The 22,314-nt window shown below is 44.6% G+C and overlaps 1 protein-coding gene across 1 annotated transcript in view; it reads right to left on the bottom strand.

Annotated features, from left to right (window-relative positions):
* The window catches only part of LOC143767370 (uncharacterized), a 53,178-nt gene extending 32,101 nt beyond the window's left edge, over positions 1 to 21,077 (bottom strand). The window contains exon 1 of the mRNA XM_077255657.1: positions 21,001 to 21,077. Within this exon, the coding sequence (XP_077111772.1) occupies positions 21,001 to 21,027 (27 nt within the window). The 5' untranslated portion in view covers positions 21,028 to 21,077. The remainder of the gene's footprint in view (positions 1 to 21,000) is intronic.
* Positions 21,078 to 22,314: the final 1,237 nt, after the last annotated feature.

The raw sequence follows: 22,314 nt of genomic DNA, 5'->3' as shown, positions 1-22,314 counted from the left end.
TGTGACTGCGCTAAACCAGCATGTCACCAACATCACCAGTTCTCTGAAAAAAATCTATGTCTGCCAGGGTGCATTTCACCACTGACACCTGCACGAGCAAACATAGGCAGTGGTGTAACATCTCACTGACTGGGCACTGGGTGACTCTGGTCAATATGGGGACAGGCAGTCAAGGAGCTGCTCCACAAGTCTTTAAATTCCCAAGGCATGTGGGGCAAACCTCTGTACATAACACTTCTTCCACTGCTTCTGGCTACTCCACATCCTCTAGGGCCTCCACCCGTTCCCACAACCTCTCCCTTAATCCGACACACATTCAGTGTCAGTGTGGAACACCCGCCAGGTCCTAGGGGTACTCGGTACGGAGTCCGGTCGTTATTAAAGGGGAGGTCACGGTGGCGGTGATCCGATCTGTGATCCTGGGCACCCAAGTAAAAGGGATTGCCTTTAAAGGGATTTGGAAGGTGGTAAAAGTTTGTGACACCACCTGTGGTACTTGGTCAGGTGCAACCGACGCTGCTTAAAGGGGTCCTCTGGGGGTGATGGTACTGCAGCAAAGATGGTATCGCTTCCCACAGGTGAAGCTGGGACCCCAGGGCTCCCGGTGTGTTTTGGCTAGGATGGTGTGCTGCCAGAATAAACAGAGGACAGAGGGTTGCAGTCTCTTTACCTGGTTTACTTGTTGTAGTAAGCCACAGTTCAGGGTACCAGAAACAGGTGACAGTGGAGTCCAGGCAGCTTGAAAACTAGTAGAATCCCCTTTGCAGGTCAGATTGGGAGCCTTCTACTATGCGCTGAATAATAGTCCCTTGCTGCCTGGGGCTTCTTGACAAGGTTCTCTTTTACTCTGTCCTGGAACAGGTTCTCCATGGTAGGCAACTTGAGCCGTTCCTTGGGGTCTCTATCCACAGTGACTCCAGGATCTGGACGTTGCTATACCTCAGGGAGTAATGTGAGCAAGTCACTTCCAATTTCCTGCCCTTTGGTTCTGTCGTGTGACTTGTAGTTCCACACAGCCTCGGGCTCCCGGTGCCCAGGATCCGCGCTCTAGCTTAGAGGGAGCCCAATCGCAGCTCTCCTCTAGCTCCTAACTTCTACTGTGCTTCTTCACTGTTCCGTCTGTTACAGACTAACTCCTCCTCCAGACCAGAATGTATATATAACTAGGGAATCTCCCCTGAAACTGGGTTCAGAGCTCCCCCTTCTAGCCTGGAGTCAGAATGTGTTGCATGCACAGATTCCCTGCCAAAGGGATTCCCCCTCATCTCCAGGCATGGCATCACCCTCCCCGAGAGGAAGGCAATATCATTGTGCTACCTGAACTCCTGGGGTGCCACAAGTGCAGTGCAGATAGCATCACCCCCACCTCCATACTGCACAGCCATGGCTCACCGCAATCAGGCAGTGTTCAAATTAATATGCCTTGGAGTCACATAGCTCAATAGTTGTGGACAGCTATCCAGGCTAAGTTAGTGCAATGGCTGTTTCCACTGATCTTGGAGCCATTGAAGGCCATGCCAGGGAATGACAGTGCAAACGTGGTGGCGGCCCTACACCAGGGCAACCTCATACACGTGCCTTGCATGGCTCACGTCCTCAACCTGGTGGTACAGCAATTTCTACGCCACTATTCCAGCCTGGATGCACTGCAGGTGCCGCAGAAAGCACAGTCACTGTGTGCTGATTTTCACTGATCACACCACACAGGTGATCGACCTACCAGTTAATCATTTGATTTGCAATGTTCTGACACGGTTGAATTCCACTCTGCACATGTTGCAGTGACTATGGCAGCAGTGATGAACCCTGGTGCAGTATGTTCTTTTGTATAGCCTGTGCCAACATAGTACGGACGTGGTGCAAATCACACTTGCAAAGTGGGCACAGATGAAGGACCTCTGCACCCTTATGCAAAGTTTCAAAATGGCTACTAAGATGGTTAGTGCTGAAAATGCCATCATCAGCAATCAGCATAACTATTCAGGTCATCTACATGATGGAGCACACTTGAATAGTCTGCAATAAGAGGTGATGGTCCCAGAGGATGAGGTGGAGTCAGAGGAGGATGCAGAATAGATAACAAAATTACACATTTCTGGACTGTCATGGCACAGGTGGGTGCCATGGGAGGGTGGCTTACAGCGATCAAGGGGGGCTCATGGTACCATACAAACTGTTAGTGAAGGTGCAGGGGCCAAAGAAAAAGTGGTAGAGGATGAGGTGATGGACACGCAACAGTCAGGAGATTAAGAGGACAATGATCCCCTCTCTATTATCAGTAGTTGACACTGAGGGGATGGAGTAAGCAACATTGAGTGTTACCCCGCCACCAATACACTATGGACTTGGACCTCATGGAAGTGCCAGACAAATGAGCGTCTTCTTGTAGCATTATCTTCAACATGAAGCATTAAGCTTAGGGTTAGAAATAGTGCTAACTACTGGGTTGACACTCATTTAGATCCATTGTACAAGAGTAAATTTAGCCAGATGCCCCCCCACCCCACCCGGAACGGGATGCGCGCATGCTGGAGTATCAGGACACGCTTGTAGACAATCTTAATTGTGATTTTCCTCAAGACACAGTGCATCCCAGTTCTAGATTTCCATCCCCTGGTACATCAAGGTTTCATCGCAAAAACATTAGGAGCAGTGTGTCAAGCAATTTCTGTGAGTTGTTTCACACATTTTTTAGACCTGCCTGCGCACCAGCAGAATAGAGTACAAGTCTGACACGTTGTGAACGACTGGAGAGATGCAGGACAATCTGGAGCTCAATATCAATGCCATCAGGTGGAATTTGTACCCTTTTGCATTTTGGACTTCAAACATGGAAAAGTGGCCTGAGCTTACCTGTGAAGCCTTAGAAGTTTTGTCATGCCCTGCAACCAGCGTTCTCTCAGAACGTGTCTTCAGCTCTGCTGGTGGTGTCCTGATGGATAAGCACATCTAACTGTCCCCTGAAAGTGTAAACTGTTTAACTTTCATCAAAATGAACAAGTCACTGATCTCCAATGACTTTTGTACCCCAGTTGCAGACTTGGCAGACAAGGCAATGGTGTCGTTTTTAATGTCATGCATTGATCTCGCGTTATTGCGGTCTGGGCCATCTTTGTGATTTCTTCTGTGCCTGCTGCTGCTATTGCTGCTGATGTTGCAAACAATTTTTTTGAAATGTGGAAACTTCAAGTTGGGTCTCCATCTAGTGGGTTGCCGTATAAGTAGGGCTCCCAGACAGGCAGGCCTGCACTCACTTTCATTCAACTACTTGTGTTACTTTACTTACATTTTTCTACCAATAATTCTTTATGAAAGTGATGTTTGCGCCATCTGGGTATGATTGGAATAATAATAAAAAAAAACTAGGGGTGTTGCATGAGGTATCAGGGCTCCCAGCTAAGAAGGCTTACTTGAATTCCAAGCTGTGAATTCTAGGTCAGATCCTGATACCTCATGCATGGCTGACTCCTTCTTTGCCATTATAAAAAGGTTCTACTGTGGGTCAGTTGATGCCACTTTTCATGGTGTCTGCCCCTAATTTGAGCTTTTTATCCCCCCTCCCACACACACACACGAAGGTGTTGTCTATACATTTGGTTTTGCCTCCCACTGAATTCTAGCGAGATTTGGACACATTTGCCAAATCCAAACAATATTAGATTCTCTCATCTCTAGTCAGTAACAGATAATGATACAACATTAAGGCCGGCGTCACACCTAGCGTATAAAAATACGGTCCGTTAAAGGCTAGATACGCAGAAATGTTCCCTGAACAGTGTTCCGTATGTCATCTGTCATCGCAACTTTCCAAAATGGACATTTAACAGTTTTGAGGCATGAAATTAATTTAAATCATCATCAGCAACCCAATTTATTGCCTCTTCAACAGGTGGCAGCCTCCAGTCTGGCCATTTTGTTGCTGTGCTTCTGTTGGTGTGCTGGTGGTTCTTTGGCAACATGTCAGACCTACTTCATTTCACCCCAACTGAGCGTGTCTTATATAACTGGGTTTGTCACCCCGCTTTGGCCAGCCATACCCAGTGATAGTGGATCCGAGGAGGAGGAGATGAATGTGGGTCCATCCGCGTTTGAGGCAACGTCTCACTAAAGGCCATTTCCACCGGCTATATGCATCTCTGCGGACACATCCCAACAAATTTTTCCAGTATTGTTGCATGAGTATTACCACATTTGATATTTTGTTGGAGACAGTGCACCCTAGGATAACATTTCAGGACACCAGGATGCGGAAATGTATATCTGCAGAAGAGCATCTTCTCCTTACTTTACGGTATGTATTCCTCATCCTCACATACTCTTGATGATGATGTGATGTTGATGATGTGTCTCTAATAAATGAGTTATTTAATTATGCTTAGCATCTGATGTAAATTTATTATTAATATATCTACAAACTCAACTAAAATATTAGTTAGAATATGTAGTTAATGTTAAATTCACATAGTCAGTGTTAATTTTTGAAGGTACTGCTAGCCTGGCTTGTTAGTTCCACACAGTACTTGTGTGGTCTAGGAATGTTCTAAATCATTCAAACCTTGTAATTGTGTTTTTTGTCTGCTTTCAGCTTCCTGACAACTGGCCTTTGATATGCTGCCCTAAATCTGGAATTTTTAATTGGGAGGTCAACTATCTCCGGCATAGTCCGGTTTACCTGTGTTGAAATATGGTCCAGACTACACCAACTGGTCATGCCTGTGCCCAAGATGGAAGACTGGATGCGGATTGCTTGTCGCTTTCAGGAGCATTGTCAATTCCCAAATTGCATTGGAGCCCTTGATGGCAAACACATCAGTGTGCGTAAGCCGCCGAACTCAGGGTCTATAATTATAAGCAATATTTTTCGGTAGCCTTGTTAGCTGTGGTTGACAGTCACTACAGGCTTATAATTGTAGATATTGGGGCCTATGGGAGAACTGGAGACTCAAGAGTCTTCAATTCTCCCATTATGGGTCGGCGGCTGCGCAATAGCCAGTTGGACCTACTACCACCAAGTCAACTTCCAGGCTCCAATGTAGAAGCTGTGCCGTATGTCCTTGAGGCAGATGAGGCCTTCCAGTTAACATGTCACGAGGCCATATCCCCGTCGAAACATGGACCACCGGCGGCGGATATTTAACTTGCGTCTATCATGTGCACAGTGACTGGTGGAGTGCGGCTTTGGCATTCTTTGTGCCAAATGGCAGGTCCTCCAGTCAGCCATTCAGCTGAGTGAAGGCAACGTCAATGAAGTAAATAAAGCTTGTGTAGTCCTACATAATTTCACCAGACTACATGAATGCTCCTCATATGATGGTGTTGAAGGTGTGTTGGGCAATGTGGGTAGGCCTACACCACATGTCATCCCTCAGCGTCGTCCACTTTCAGGACTGGAAGTCCGTGATATCTTTACAAATTATTTTGTTACACCTCAGGGTGCTACTCACTGGCAAGATCATGCTGTCTCTATGTTATAATTTAAAAATTTGTTTATACAGTTAGGTCCATATATTTGGACAGAGACAACATTTTTCTAATTTTGGTTATAGACATTACTACAATGAATTTTAAACAAAACAATTCAGATGCAGTTGAAGTTCAGACTTTCAGCTTTCATTTGAGGGTATCCACATTAAAATTGGATGAAGGGTTTAGGAGTTTCAGCTCCTTAACATGTACCACCTGTTTTTAAAGGGAACAAAAGTAATTGGACAGATTCAATAATTTTAAATAAAATGTTCATTTTTAATACTTGGCTGAAAACCTTTTGTTGGCAATGACTGCCTGAAGTCTTGAACTCATGGACATCACCAGACGCTGTGTTTCCTACTTTTTGATGCTCTGCCAGGCCTTCACTGCAGTGGTTTGCAGTTGCTGTTTGTTTGTGGGCCTTTCTGTCTGAAGTTTAGTCTTTTACAAGTGAAATGCATACTCAATTGGGTTGAGATCAGGTGACTGACTTGGCCATTCAAGAATATTCCACTTCTTTGCTTTAATAAACTCCTGGATTGCTTTGGCTTTATGTTTTGGGTCATTGTTCATCTGTAGTATGAAACGACGACCAATCAGTTTTGCTGCATTTGGCTGGATCTGAGCACACAGTATGTCTCTGAGTACCTCAGAATTCATTCGGCTGCTTCTGTCCTGTGTCACATCATCAATAAACACTAGTGATCCAGTGCCACTGGCAGCCATGCATGCCCAAGCCATCATACTGCCTCCGCCGTGTTTTACAGATGATGTGGTATGCTTTGGATCATGAGCTGTACGACGCCTTTGCCATACTTTTCTCTTTCCATCATTCTGGTAGAGGTTGATCATGGTTTCATCTGTCCAAAGAATGTTCTTCCAGAACTGTGCTGGCTTTTTTAGATGTTTTTTCAGCAAAGTCCAGTCTAGCCTTTTTATTCTTGATGCTTATGAGTGGCATGCACCTTGCAATGAACCCTCTGTACTTACTTTCATGCAGTCTTCTCTTTATGGTAGATTTGGATATTGATACGCCTACCTCCTGAAGAGTGTTGATCATTTGGTTAGCTGTTGTGAAGGGGTTTGTCTTCACCATGGAGATTATTCTGCGATCATCCACCACTGTTGTCTTCCATGGGCGCCCAGGTCTTTTTGCATTGATGAGTTCACCAGTGCCTTCTTTCTTTCTCAGGATGTACCAAACTGTAGATTTTGCCACTCCTAATATTGTAGCAATTTCTCGGATGTTTTTTTTCTGTTTACGCAGCATAAGGATGGCTTATTTCACCTGCATGGAGAGCTCTTTTGACCGCATGTTTACTTCACAGCAAAACCTTCCAAATGCAAACACCACACCTCAAATTAACTGCAGGCCTTTTATCTGCTTAATTGAGAATTACATAACGAAGGGATTGCCCACACCTGTCCATGAAATAGCCTTGGAGTCAATTGTCCAATTACTTTTGGTCCCTTTAAAAACAGGGTGGCATATGTTAAGGAGCTGAAACTCCTAAACCCTTCAACCAATTTTAATGTGGATACCCTCAAATGAAAGCTGAAAGTGTGAACTTCAACTGCATCTGAATTGTTTTGTTTAAAATTCATTGTGGTAATGTCTATAACCAAAATTAGAAAAATGTTGTCTCTGTCCAAATATATATGGACCTAACTGTATATATAAATCGTTTTTTCAGTTAACTTACTGTGTGTGTTGATTTGACTTATTTAAGAAATGGTTTTTAATCTAATTAGGTATGGTGCATTAATTATTGTAAGAAGAAACATAAATTGGCTTTTAAAACGCTTTTATAACGCCAAAAACAAATTTGGTATTAACCAAAACAATATTCAACTCATATGGCTTTTGTGGCCATATCAATTTGGCAAAACATATTTTGAATATATACTTTAGCTATCAAAGCATAAAACGTTGGTGGAGGTGATGGCGGCAATACAAATTCAGTATCTTGCTGCCTTTGCTGGCCAAATTGTCCTTCACCCTTTGTGGGTGCATAATCTTGGCCATGCTGTACGTTTTGGCCATGGTCAGATTGCTGAGTAGCAAAGTGACCATATGGATATTGGACATGAGACTCCTGGGAATTATGGAACCCACGTGACTCATACCCCCCAATATGGCCATGTCGTCCAAACCCAGGTTGGGATCAGATTCCAACACTGGGTCTGTTCAAGTGGCCATATTGAGCAGGTTGGGTATAGGATGCCATTTGTGACTGTTTGTGGCAATGGTTGGTTTTGGTGGGGAAAGGGTTGAGGTGTAGGCACACGTGGAGGAGGTGCATCAGATCCCTGCTGAGCATGCACTTGTGGGGTTGCTTGAACTCTCATGAGGTTACGGCGTGTCAGCTGCCACCTCTCCAAAAATTCAAACACCTCATATGGGGTATTGGGGGGGTGCATGCATCAATAAGGATCTGAATGTACCCTCTCACACGTAGCCTCACCTCACGGGGTAGGGGACGGAGGTACCGGGCCAGGCTGCGGGAATATGTCACCTCACCCTCATCCTGGGCAGCCCTGGACAGATAGTTCAGAACCCCCCGTAACCACATGCCTCCTTGTATCATGGATCTCTCCTCTTCGTCGCCCACGGCAAAATATCACAGCGGGCTGTGGGGAGGCCTCCAGTAGTAGAGTAGCGCTGCTGCTGTTTCCCGGATCTTCCAGGCTGATGGGTGCTGGTCACCAAGGAAATGTGTCATGGTTCCCAATGGCAAGGGAACGTAAAAAACACATAAGTAACGAACGAGCTCTCGGGTGATGGAAACTCGAGTTGACCGTGAGCTAAATCTACCACACAACTAACAGTAGCCAGGGAGCATACCTACGGCTTCCTATATGCCACGCGCCAGCCGGAGGACTAACTACGCCTGGTAGAGGAAGAAACAGACCTGGCTTACCTCTAGGGAAATACCCCAAAAGATGATAGCAGCCCCCCACATGTAATAACGGTGAATTAAGAGGAAAAGACATACACAGTATGAAAGTAGATTTAGCAAAGAGAGGTCCACTTACTAGATAGCAGAAGGATACAAAAGAGGACTTCACGGTCAACTGAAAACCCTTTCAAAAACCATCCTGAAATTACTTTAAGACTCCTGTGTCAACTCATGACACAGGAGTGGCAATTTCAGCCCGCAAGAGCTTCCAGCTACAGAGAATTACAAAAACTGCAAACTGGACAAAAGGTACAAAACAAAAGGACAAAGTCCACTTAGCTGATCAGCAGACTAGTAGCAGGAACATGCAACCGAAGGCTCTGGTTACAATGATGACCGGCAAGGAAATGACTGGAGAGCAAGGCTAAATAGGAAACTCCCAAACACTGATGGAAGCAGGTGAACAGAAGAAGCAAAGTGCAAACAAGTCACCAGTACCACCAGCAACCACCAGGGGAGCCCAAAAAGCGGATACACAACAGTACCCTCCCCTTAAGGAGGGGCACCGAACCTTCACAAGAACCGCCAGGGCGATCTGGATGAGCCCTATGAAAGGCACGAACCAAATCCGAGGCATGAACATCAGAGGCAGTTACCCAAGAATTATCTTCCTGACCATAGCCTTTCCATTTAACCAGATATTGAAGTCTCCGTCTGGAAATACGGGAGTCCAAGATCTTCTCCACGACGTACTCCAATTCACCCTCCACCAGCACAGGAGCAGGAGGTTCAGTAGAAGGAACCACCGGTACCTCATATCTCCGCAACAACGACCGATGGAACACATTATGGATAGCGAAAGATGCCGGGAGGTCCAAACGAAAGGAAACAGGGTTAAGAATCTCCAAAATCCTATAAGGACCGATGAACCGAGGCTTAAATTTGGGAGAAGAAACTCTCATAGGGACAAAACGGGAAGACAACCACACCAAGTCCCCAACGCGAAGGTGGGGACCAACACGACGACGACGGTTAGCAAACTGCTGAGTCCTCTCCTGGGACAATTCCAAATTATCCACCACTTGTCCCCAAATCCGATGCAACCGATCCACCACCGCATCCACTCCAGGACAATCCGAAGATTCAACCTGACCAGATGAAAAACGCGGATGAAACCCTGAATTGCAAAAGAAAGGAGAAACCAAAGTGGCAGAACTAGCCCGATTATTAAGAGCAAACTCCGCCAACGGCAGAAAGGCAACCCAATCATCCTGATCCGCAGACACAAAACACCTCAAATAAGTCTCCAAAGTTTGATTAGTTCGCTCCGTCTGGCCATTGGTCTGAGGATGGAATGCAGACGAAAAGGACAAATCAATGCCCAACCTGGCACAGACTGCCCGCCAAAATCTAGACACGAACTGGGTACCCCTGTCAGAAACGATGTTTTCCGGAATACCATGCAAGCGAACCACATTTTGAAAAAACAGAGGGACCAACTCAGATGAGGAAGGCAACTTAGGCAATGGCACCAAATGAACCATTTTAGAAAAACGGTCACACACCACCCAGATGACAGACATCTTCTGAGAAACAGGGAGATCCGAGATAAAGTCCATAGAGATGTGCGTCCAAGGCCTCTTCGGAATAGGCAAGGGCAACAACAACCCACTAGCCCTAGAACAACAAGGCTTGGCCCGAGCACACACATCGCAAGACTGCACAAAAACACGCACATCTCGAGACAGGGAAGGCCACCAGAAGGATCTAGCCACCAAATCTCTGGTGCCAAAAATTCCCGGATGACCTGCCAGAGTAGAAGAATGAACTTCCGAGATGACTCTAGTGGTCCACTCGTCAGGAACAAACAGTCTACCAGACGGACAACGATCAGGTCTATCCGCCTGAAATTCTTGCAAAGCACGTCGCAAATCTGGAGAGACAGCAGACAAAACCACTCCATCCTTAAGGACACCAGCAGGTTCAGAATTCCCAGGAGAGTCAGGCTCAAAACTCCTAGAAAGAGCATCTGCCTTCACATTCCTAGAACCTGGTAAGTACGAGACCACAAAATTAAACCGGGAAAAGAACAACGACCAACGTGCCTGTCTAGGATTCAGGCGCCTGGCAGACTCCAAATAAATTAAATTCTTGTGATCAGTCAAAACTACCACCTGATGTCTGGCACCCTCAAGCCAATGACGCCACTCCTCAAATGCCCACTTCATGGCCAAAAGCTCCCGATTACCAACATCATAGTTTCGCTCGGCGGCCGAAAATTTTCGCGAAAAGAACGCACAAGGTCTCATCACTGAGCAGTCGGAACTTTTCTGCGACAAAACCGCCCCCGCTCCGATCTCGGAAGCATCGACCTCAACCTGAAAGGGAAGAGAAACATCAGGCTGGCGCAACACAGGGGCAGACAAAAAGCGGCGCTTAAGCTCCCGAAAGGCCTCCACGGCAGCAGGGGACCAATTGGCAACATCAGCACCCTTTTTAGTCAAATCCGTCAGAGGTTTAGCAACGCCAGAAAAACCAGCTATAAATCGACGATAAAAATTAGCAAAGCCCAAGAATTTCTGGAGACTCTTCAGAGAAGTAGGCTGCGTCCAGTCGTAAATAGCCCGAACCTTGACAGGGTCCATCTCAATAGAAGAAGGGGAAAAAATATACCCCCAAAATGAAATTTTTTGAACCCCAAAAACACACTTTGAACCCTTTACACACAAAGAACTCTCCCGCAAAACCTGAAAAACCCTCCTGACCTGCTGAACATGAGACTCCCAGTCATCAGAAAAAATCAAAATATCATCCAAGTACACAATCATAAATTTATCCAAATATTCCCGGAAAATATCATGCATTAAGGACTGAAAGACAGAAGGTGCATTAGAAAGGCCGAAAGGCATTACCAAATACTCAAAATGGCCCTCAGGCGTATTAAATACGGTCTTCCACTCATCCCCCTGCTTAATTCGCACCAAATTATACGCCCCACGAAGATCAATCTTAGAGAACCACTTAGCCCCCCTTATGCGAGCAAACAAATCAGTCAGCAAAGGCAACGGATACTGATATTTGACTGTAATTTTATTCAGGAGACGATAATCAATACAAGGCCTCAGAGAGCCATCCTTTTTAGAGACAAAGAAAAAACCGGCTCCTAAAGGTGATGAAGAAGGACGAATATGTCCCTTTTCCAGGGACTCCTTAATATACTCGCGCATAGCAGCATGTTCAGGTACAGATAGGTTAAACAAACGACCCTTTGGAAATTTACTGCCAGGAATCAGATCTATGGCGCAATCACAATCTCTGTGAGGAGGGAGTGAACCAATCTTAGGCTCTTCAAAAATATCACGATAATCAGACAAAAATGCCGGAATCTCAGATGGAATAGATGACGAAATGGACACCATAGGATTGTCCCCATGAGCCCCCCGACATCCCCAGCTTAACACAGACATAGCCTTCCAGTCAAGGACTGGGTTATGAGACTGTAACCATGGTAATCCAAGCACCAAAACATCATGTAAATTGTACAACACAAGGAAGCGAATCACCTCCTGATGGTCTGGAGTCATACGCATAGTCACTTGCGTCCAGAACTGTGGTTTATTACAAGCCAAAGGTGTAGAATCAATACCCTTCAGAGGTATAGGGACTTCCAGAGGCTCTAAATCAAACCCACAGCGCCTGGCAAAGGACCAGTCCATAAGACTCAGAGCGGTGCCTGAGTCCACATAGGCATCCACGGTAATAACTGATAATGAACAAATCAAGGTTACAGACAAAATAAATTTGGACTGTAAAGTGCCAATTGAAATGGACTTGTCAACCTTCCTAGTACGCTTAGAGCATGCCGATATAACATGAGCAGAATCACCACAATAGAAGCATAACCCATTTTTACGCCTATAATTCTGCCGCTCGCTTCTGGACATAACTCTGTCACATTGCATTTTCTCTGGCGTCTCTTCAGAAGATACCGCCAAATGGTGCACGGGCTTGCGCTCCCGCAAACGCCGATCAATCTGAATTGCCATTGTCATGGACTCATTCAGACCTGTAGGTGCAGGGAACCCGACCATAACATCTTTAACGGCATCAGAAAGGCCCTCTCTGAAATTTGCCGCTAAGGCGCACTCATTCCACTGAGTAAGCACAGACCACCTACGAAATTTTTGGCAGTATATCTCCGCTTCATCTTGCCCTTGAGATAGGGCTATCAAAGCTTTTTCAGCTTGAATCTCCAAATTAGGTTCCTCATAAAGCAACCCTAAAGCCAGGAAAAACGCATCCACATTGAGCAACGCAGGATCCCCTGGTGCCAATGAAAATGCCCAATTTTGAGGGTCACCTCGCAGCAAAGAGATTACAATCTTAACCTGCTGGACAGGATCTCCTGAGGAGTGAGGTCTGAGAGAAAGGAATAATTTACAATTATATTTGAAATTCAAAAACCGAGATCTATCTCCGGAAAACACTTCTGGTGTAGGGATTTTAGGTTCAGAAATAGGAGCATGTATAACAAAATCTTGTAAATTTTGAACCTTCGTAACAAGATTATTTAAACCTGCAGCCAAACTCTGGACATCCATGTTAAACAGCTAAGGTCAGAGCCATTCAAGGGTTAAGAGGAGGTAAGAAGCAGCTAGACAGCAATTAAGGGCTAGGCAGCAAAACTCTGAGGGAAAGAAAAAAAAAATCTCCCTTCAACACTTCTTTTTCTCCTGCTTCAGCCCAAACAATTAACACGTTGTGGGCCGGTCATACTGTCATGGTTCCCAATGGCAAGGGAACGTAAGAAACATATAAATAACGAACGAGCTCTCGGGTGATGGAAACTCGAGTTGACCGTGAGCTAAATCTACCACACAACTAACAGTAGCCAGGGAGCATACCTACGGCTTCCTATACGCCACGCGCCAGCCGGAGGACTAACTACGCCTGGTAGAGGAAGAAACAGACCTGGCTTACCTCTAGGGAAATACCCCAAAAGATGATAGCAGCCCCCCACATGTAATAACGGTGAATTAAGAGGAAAAGACATACACAGTATGAAAGTAGATTTAGCAAAGAGAGGTCCACTTACTAGATAGCAGAAGGATACAAAAGAGGACTTCACGGTCAACTGAAAACCCTTTCAAAAACCATCCTGAAATTACTTTAAGACTCCTGTGTCAACTCATGACACAGGAGTGGCAATTTCAGCCCGCAAGAGCTTCCAGCTACAGAGAATTACAAAAACTGCAAACTGGACAAAAGGTACAAAACAAAAGGACAAAGTCCACTTAGCTGATCAGCAGACTAGTAGCAGGAACATGCAACCGAAGGCTCTGGTTACAATGATGACCGGCAAGGAAATGACTGGAGAGCAAGGCTAAATAGGAAACTCCCAAACACTGATGGAAGCAGGTGAACAGAAGAAGCAAAGTGCAAACAAGTCACCAGTACCACCAGCAACCACCAGGGGAGCCCAAAAAGCGGATACACAACAGAAATGGCTTCTGCATTGACGGTATCCGAACCCACTATAGCCACTCTGTATCTCCTCCCTAAAATACACAAGAGTTCCACGTCGCCACCCGGTAGGCCTATAATCTCTGGCAGGGGAAACTTCCTTGAGAATATTAATAGATGGATTGATTTCCACCTCCAACCCTTGGTTTCTAATCTTCCCTCCTTTCTTAAAGATACAGGGGAATTGTTGCGCAGGGTCGATGGTTTGTGTTTTGGTAGTGATACTCTACTAGTTTCAGCAGATGTTGAGTCCCTCTACACGAACATCAGACATCGTGACGGTATTGCAGCCGTCAAATATTATCTTGAAACTTCTACACTTTCTTGCGGCTTGAGGGAACTCCTGCTGGAACTACTGGAGTTCACCCTTACTCACAATTTTTTTGTGTTTAAGGGGTCCTTCTACCTGCAGCTCCAGGGGACGGCTATGGGGGCGTCCTTTGCGCATTCCTATGCTTGTCTCTTCCTGGGGCTGTGGGAGAGGGACCTCTTCCTGTCTGACGAACAGGGGTCGGTGGATCATGTCCCACTTTGGACACGATACATCGACGACATCTTCTTTGTCTGGCAGGGCACATCCATCGACCTTGCGCAATTTATTTCTACACTGAATAGCAATGACCATAATGTCCACTTGACGTTTACATGGAGCACTGATAAAATAGATTTTTTGGATGTCACCATCTCCATAGACGCCGTGGGTATGGCTCAGACAGACATTTTTCAGAAGTCCACTGCCACCAATACGCTTCTCCATGCTTCCTCTGGACATCCATCCCATATGATCAGGTCTGTCCCCATTGGACAGTTCTTGAGATTACGCCGTATCTGCTCTACTGAGGCAGATTTCGAAAAAAGAGCTTCGGAATTAAGAGAACGGTTTCTGTCACGTGAATACAGTGGTAGATTAATTAAGAAAGCGTACCATAGGGCTAAATACATTTCCCGTCATCAATTGCTGTATGGGACTAGATCTGATACTGGACGTCAAGGTGATCAAGTGAGGTTTATTACTACCTTTAACTCGCAATCCAGTAGAATGAGGTCTGCGCTTGAAAAAGTATGGCCAATCATCGTTGACCCCATAATCAGCAAGTTTCTCCCTGACAAACCGTCTATTACTTTCCGTCTCTCTAAAAACCTTACAGATCACCTGACACAGAGTCATTATATGGGACCACATCCATCTACATTCTTGGATGGTGGCCGTGTTGGGGGTGGTTGTGTCCCTTGTGGCAGATGCATTGCCTGCCCTAATATTGATCGATATGCTACCTTCACGGACTCCTGCGGCAAAAGAACTTTTGATATCAGACAACGTATCACTTGTACTACAAGATATGTAGTATATTATGCTTCATGCCCATGTGGCTTAATATACGTTGGTCTGACAACACGCCAGCTGAAAGTCCGGGTTAGGGAGCACGTCTTGGGGATTCTGGCAGCATCTGAGCACACGGACACTTCCACCCTCAAGACGTTACCACGACATTTTAAGACCTTTCATGCCTGTGATGGCTCGTTATTGCGGGTGCGTGGCATTGATGCCCTCCGGATTAATATTCGGGGAGGTCAGTTATCAAAGCGTTTGGGTATGATGGAATCACGCTGGATGTGGACTTTAAAGACAGTCCATCCACATGGATTGAATGAGAATCTTTCCTTCGCTCCCTTTTTGTAGTCGCCCCGCTCCTGCGCATCTGATAATGTTTTGGAATGCTGCACTGTTTTTATATTTTATCTTTTGTATTATGTGATTTTAATATGTGGTTTTCTTTCTAGTATATGTATGCCTTATGTGTGATTACCATCGGAGTTGTACCTTTTGTGAGGAAGATGACACTTGACACGACAGGGGACACTATCCAAATTTATCAGTGTTGTTCTCCCTTTCTGATCGTCTTCTGCTGCTTACATCGGGGACTGTTTTTATGTTTGGACTATATATACAATTTTGTGATACACTGTTATTTCATATATGGTTCCCTATATGTATGCAGTAGGGTCATTAGATTTATAACTTAATGTTATCCATAAGGGGTATAGATTCCCTCTGTTGTGTCATTATATTTACGCTGAGTGTATATGTCTGTCTTTGTCCTCTTTGGGGAGTATTGTCATATTTGATATTTGTATTTGATAGATATACACTCACCGGCCACTTTATTAGGTACACCATGCTAGTAACGGGTTGGACCCCCTTTTGCCTTCAGAACTGCCTCAATTCTTCGTGGCATAGATTCAACAAGGTGCTGGAAGCATTCCTCAGAGATTTTGGTCCATATTGACATGATGGCATCACACAGTTGCCGCAGATTTGTCGGCTGCACATCCCAAAGATGCTCCATACAAGGCAGGATGGATCCATGCTTTCATGTTGTTTACGCCAAATTCTGACCCTACCATCCGAATGTCGCAGCAGAAATCGAGACTCATCAGACCAAGCAACGTTTTTCCAATCTTCTACTGTCCAATTTCAATGAGCTTGTACAAATTGTAGCCTCAGTTTCCTGTTCTTAGCTGAAAGGAGTGGTACCCGGTGTGGTCTTCTGCTGCTGTAGCCCATCTGCCTCAAAGTTCGACGCACTGTGCGTTCAGAGATGCTCTTAGGCCTACCTTGGTTGTAACGGGTGGCGATTTGAGTCACTGTTGCCTTTCTATCAGCTCGAACCAGTCTGCCCATTCTCCTCTGACCTCTGGCATCAACAAGGCATTTCCGCCCACAGAACTGCCGCTCACTGGATTTTTTTTCTTTTTCGGACCATTCTCTGTAAACCCTAGAGATGGTTGTGCGTGAAAATCCCAGTAGATCAGCAGTTTCTGAAATACTCAGACCAGCCCTTCTGGCACCAACAACCATGCCACGTTCAAAGGCACTCAAATCACCTTTCTTCCCCATACTGATGCTCAGTTTGAACTGCAGGAGATTGTCTTGACCATGTCTACATGCCTAAATGCACTGAGTTGCCGCCATGTGATTGGCTGATTAGAAATTAAGTGTTAACAAGAAGTTGGACAGGTGTACCTAATAAAGTGGCCGGTGAGTGTATACAGTTATATTGTGATATGTTTTATCCACATTCGGCATTTGTTTATGTTTGTTCACATTCTTGTCCGTCATATGGTTACCTGCATTTCTTCTTTACGAGTGCGCTTTTTTCACTTATGTGCTAGTTGGCACCATGACTCCGCTCCCTGTTGTCAGTCTGCTGTTCAGTCAAGTGGGGCCCCACGTGTTCCGACATCAGCTGAACGGGTAGCGGCGCATTCGGGTGATATAGTCGCTGCCATAGCGACGCTCTTCTATTTCCGGATCTGGGTTGTCACGCGGGCTCTTACCAGCTGAACCGGCAGTGACGTACATAGTTGATCGTCGCTGCTATAGCGACGTTTCCGGATGGATACCATTTATATGTGTATCCGTTACTAAGGTGACGTCATTCTACTTCCGGTTTTGCGGTAATCACATGGACTATATAAGATGGCACACATGTATCTACGGCACGCCCCCTGAGGAAGGTTTCTTAACCGAAACGCGCGTCGGGGTTAGCTGTGGACGGCGTGGTGACTGGCGTGTACACTTTGCTATGTTTCCCATTACCCTTTTTCATGATATATTATTTCTGCCTTATATGGATTGTCACCGGGATAGTTAATTATGGGTACACATCTGCTAATGGCTGTGCTGTGCATTAGCCGTGATATGTTTATTTTTGATGGTACCCTCCATCTATACATCTGATGTATGTTCTGTCCACTGCTCTCATTGGGCATTTTTCAGTGTCGCATTGTTGCATGTTCCCCCATGTTTCCCCTGAATCTGTTCAATAATTTTATTATAATAAAGCATTTTTGATACTTTGGACAAAAAAATTGCTGTTGGTGCTTTTTGTTTTTTCTTAGTGAGTTTTGCAGTTTGTCCTGTAACTGTCCATATGAATAGTGGGGGTTACTTTTTGGCTCTATTGGAGGGCCTTTTTCTTTGCTATTTTTTTCCCGAATGAATATAATGTCATTTTTTGTATATTTATCATGATGGGTGCTGGTGCAGCTTCTGGGCCTGTTGTTGGAGGAGCTTCTGGTGCTGGTGCAGAAGGACCTGGAGGGATGCAGCTGGAAGGCTCAGAAGATGGGCCAGCCACCTCTTTACCTTCCCCGACCAGATCAGTTATGGCCTCAGAATCCGACCCTGTCTCCCTCTCAGTGAGGTTGGACTGAGTTCTGTTATGAAAATGTGAAATAAAAAAGAAAAATTAAATATGTGAGCATAAAAAACATATGTGTAATGTGTTGTGATGTATGAACTTAAGGTCTGAGATCCATACTGGGATCAAGAAATGACAGGAGGTCATAATAGATATATTTTCTTTTTTAGATGCGGAAGGACCACTCCTGGCCCGCTGCTGCCTTTCCCTCCTGTAATGGTCCCTTATGCTGCGTCAGCGTCTCATAACATCTTCCACTGCAATGACAGACAATAAAATAATGTATAAGGGCGTTGGGCACAGTGGAACAACAAGTTTACAGAGATTGTAACATAGTCATGTGGCCTAGTAATCTGGATTTAAGGGGATAGTGTGAAAACATGTTATTTAGTGCAGTTTATAATATTATTTGAAAAACATGAGTGAACTTACTTATTTGTTGCTGTCCCTCATGTGGCCACTGTTCAAAATCCGAAAAAAGTAGCCCACATATCCTCCTCCATGCCGCCTCTTTTCTGGCCCGGTTGGAGTAGTTGGCATCTCTCTGGTCCCATATTTCTGGGCTTTCTTGGACCAAGACAAGAAGCAGTTCAACGTTTATGAGAGAAGCCATGCTGCAGGACTCTGTGGAGGCGTTCTTCCGGGATGTGTGGATCGCTTTTTGAGCTAATTAGCATGTCTAAGCTTCCTGATAATGGCTTGGCCCATTTCCTGTCACCTGGAAAAGGCTTGCGTATTTCTCACAAGTCACACAAATGGTCCGTGTGTAATCAGTATTTTTCTCGCCCCCATAGACTTTCATTGGCGTAATTTTGGGGGAGCACGCTGACAAACGCAGCATGCTGCGATTTTCTCAGACTGTAAAATACGGCCGAGAAATATACGGCAGATAGGAGCTGCCCCATAGAGAATCATTGGTCCGTGTGCAATGCGTTGTTTTTGCGCCTCTCCCCAGACTGTATTTCTCTCTAGTGTGACGCAGGCCTATGGCTATGTGCAAACGTTCAGGAATGTCTGCAGAATTTTCTTGAACAAAACCGGACTTTTTCTCCAGGAAATCAGCTCGCGTTTTTTCACATTTTTATCGCATTTTTTGAGTGTTTTATTCACGTTTTTTTCCGGAGCTTCCCAATGCAATAATATAGGGGCAAAAATGCAAAAATCTGCAAAATTAATGAACATGCTGTGTTTTTTACAGCAATGCGGGTTTTTTTGCAGAAAAAAATGCAGCATGTGCACAAAAATTGCGGAATACATTCAAATCATGGGATGCTTAATGAAAGCTTTTTTTTAGCTTTTTTTTTCATGGAAAACGGCCGAAAAAAATCCTGAACGTGTGCATATAGCCTTATTATATCTCCCGACAGTGACAACATGGCGGTGGAGATATGGTGGATAATGGAGACTGTACAGTAACAGAGCAAAATATTTAGAATTGAGAGTCCTCAGTGGTTGATACCTTTTAATGGCTAACTGAAAAGATGGTAACAAATTGCAAGCTTTCGAGACTACACAGGTTTCTTCATCAGGCAAAGACTAAAAGAAATTCTGAAGAATCATATTTATGCACAACATAGCACAGAAAAAAAAAAAAAACAACCATGGATAAGACAGGTGACATGAAGCAGAATTACCATGGGTGATAAACAGTTATGTCCATAAATATTGGTCCAGTTCTTAGATAAGGAATGTTTTATTTTCCTCTGATTGGGGTTGGTTCTGTTGTGATGACCCCACATAGTCTAAGGGGCAAGCTCCTTAGTTGATGTAAAAAGACATAAATCCATGCGACATATTCATTCCTGCAGTGAGACTGTCAAAGGTCGTCATCAGTTTATATTCCCAGACTCTTCTGTCTCTCTTAGATTTGAAGCTACCTTTTAACACAAGTAATTTCATGTCCATAATGTTATGATTCGGGAGACAAAAATGTATTGCCACAGGTAGATCCATTCTTTTTTCTCTTATTGTATGGGGGTGAGAATTCATTTTTGTTCTAAGCTTTTTCCCTGTCTCCCCCACACACAGACCCCCAGTTGGACATTTAGTACAAATGATTAAGTACACCAAATTAGATGTGATGCAGCTGACAGGGCAGAAACTGAGAACAAGGATGAACTCTCACCGCCATACAATAAGAGAAAAAAGAATGGATCTACCTGTGGCAATACATTTCTGTCTCCCAAATCATAGCATTATGGACATGAAATTACTTGTACTAAAAGGTAACTTCAAATCGCAGAAAGACAGGAGAGTCTGGGAATATAAACTAATGATGACCTTTGACACTCTACCTGCAGGAATGAATGTGTCACACGGATTTATGTCTTTTTACATCAACTAAGGAACCTGCCCATCAGACCATGTGGGGTCATCACAACAGAGACCCTAATCACAGGACAATAAAACAATTCTTATCTAAGAATTGGCCCAATATTTATGGACGTAACTGTTTATCACCCATGGTAATTCTGCTTCATGTCACCTGGCTTATCCATGGTTTTTTCCCCTCTTCTTTTTTTTTTCTACACTATGTTGTGCATAAATATGTGATTCTTCAGAATTTGTTTTAGTCTTTGCCTGATGAAAAGACGTATGTAGTCTCGAAAGCTTGCAATTTGTTACCATCTTTTCAGTTAGCCATTAAAAGGTATCAACCACTGAGGACTCTCAATTCTAAATATTTTTATATCAACTGGCTAACACGGTACCAAGATATATATCTTTCCTGTATCAGTAACAGAGCAGCGAGCGCCGTCAGGAGGGATGTGACCCAATATAATCAAATACAGACAGATCCTGATATAGCGACACAGACGGGAACACGTTCTGTCTCCTGGAATGTGACGGCAGCACTGAGGGGGTTAATGTCCCCCGCCCAGTAATGGGGAATCTCCAGCACCTACCTCCACCTGCAGAGCCGCACACCACATATATGGCTGTTCTGTGCGCACAGGACCTGTGATGAGGTCACAGGAGGGGAGGAGTCATTCTAAGAGTTTTCAGGAAATGATTTGTAACATGTGACTACTTGACCCCTCCCCTCCTGTGACATCATCACAGGTCCTATAGAAACAGAACAGCCATATAAGCTCTGTCAAAAATTAAGAGACCACTGCAAAATGTTCAGTTTTCAATGTTTTAACTCAGGAAGAGTTCAGAAATCAATATTTTGTGGAATAACCATGATTTTTTTTATCACAGCTTTCATGCTTCTTGGCATGCTTTCTACCAGTCTTTCACACTTCTTTTGGGTGACCTTATGACACTCTTGATACAATAATGTAAGCAGTTCTTCTTTGATGGCTTGTGACTATCCACCTTCCTCTTGATCACATTCCAGAGGTTTTCAATGGGGTTCAGGTCTGGAGATTGGGCTATCCATGACAGGGATTTGATGTGGCGGTCCTTCATCCACACCTTGATTGACCTAGCTGTGTAGCATGACGCATTGTCCTGCTGGAAGAACCAGTCCTCAGAGTTGGGGAACATTGCCTGAGCAGAAGAAATCAACTGTTTTTCCAGGATAACCTTGTATGCGGCTTGATTCATACGTCCTTCGCAAAGAACAACCTGCCCAATTCCAGCCTTGCTGAAGCATCCCCAGTAGGGTTGAGCGACTTTGACTTTTTTAGGGTCGAGTCATGTTTCGCAAAACCCAACTTTTTGAAAAGTCGAGTCGGGCGAAATCGGCCGATTACTGCGAAAAGTCGAGGATCGTCCGGAACATGAAACCCTATGCACGTCAATGGGGACATTTTTTTTTTCTTTCTTTCTTTCTTTCTTTCTTTCTTTCTTTCTTTCTTTCTTTCCTTCTTTCTTTCTTTCTTTCTTTCTTTCTTTCTTTCTTTCTTTCTTTCTTTCTTTTCAGAAGCCGTGACGTCATGGAAGGTGCTGAACGCGCTCATTTTAAACAAAGAAGGCTGCCGGTTACCAGCGGTGATGTCCAGGGGCCTCCGGACAGGTGAGTATATCAATATTTTGTATTTTAATTCTTTATTTTACACATTAATATGGATCCCAGGGCCTGAAGGAGAGTTTCCTCTCCTTCAGACCCTGGGAACCATCAGGGATACCTTCCGATACTTGAGTCCCATTGACTTGTATTGGTATCGGGTATCGGTATCGGATCAGATCCGATACTTTGCCGGTATCGGCCGATACTTTCCGATACCGATACTTTCAAGTATCGGACGGTATCGCTCAACACTAGTTGTAAC

The sequence above is a fragment of the Ranitomeya variabilis genome, chromosome 4, assembly GCF_051348905.1.
Source record: "Ranitomeya variabilis isolate aRanVar5 chromosome 4, aRanVar5.hap1, whole genome shotgun sequence".
Lineage (NCBI taxonomy): Eukaryota > Metazoa > Chordata > Amphibia > Anura > Dendrobatidae > Ranitomeya > Ranitomeya variabilis.
This window is presented reverse-complemented; position numbering and strand designations above follow the sequence as displayed.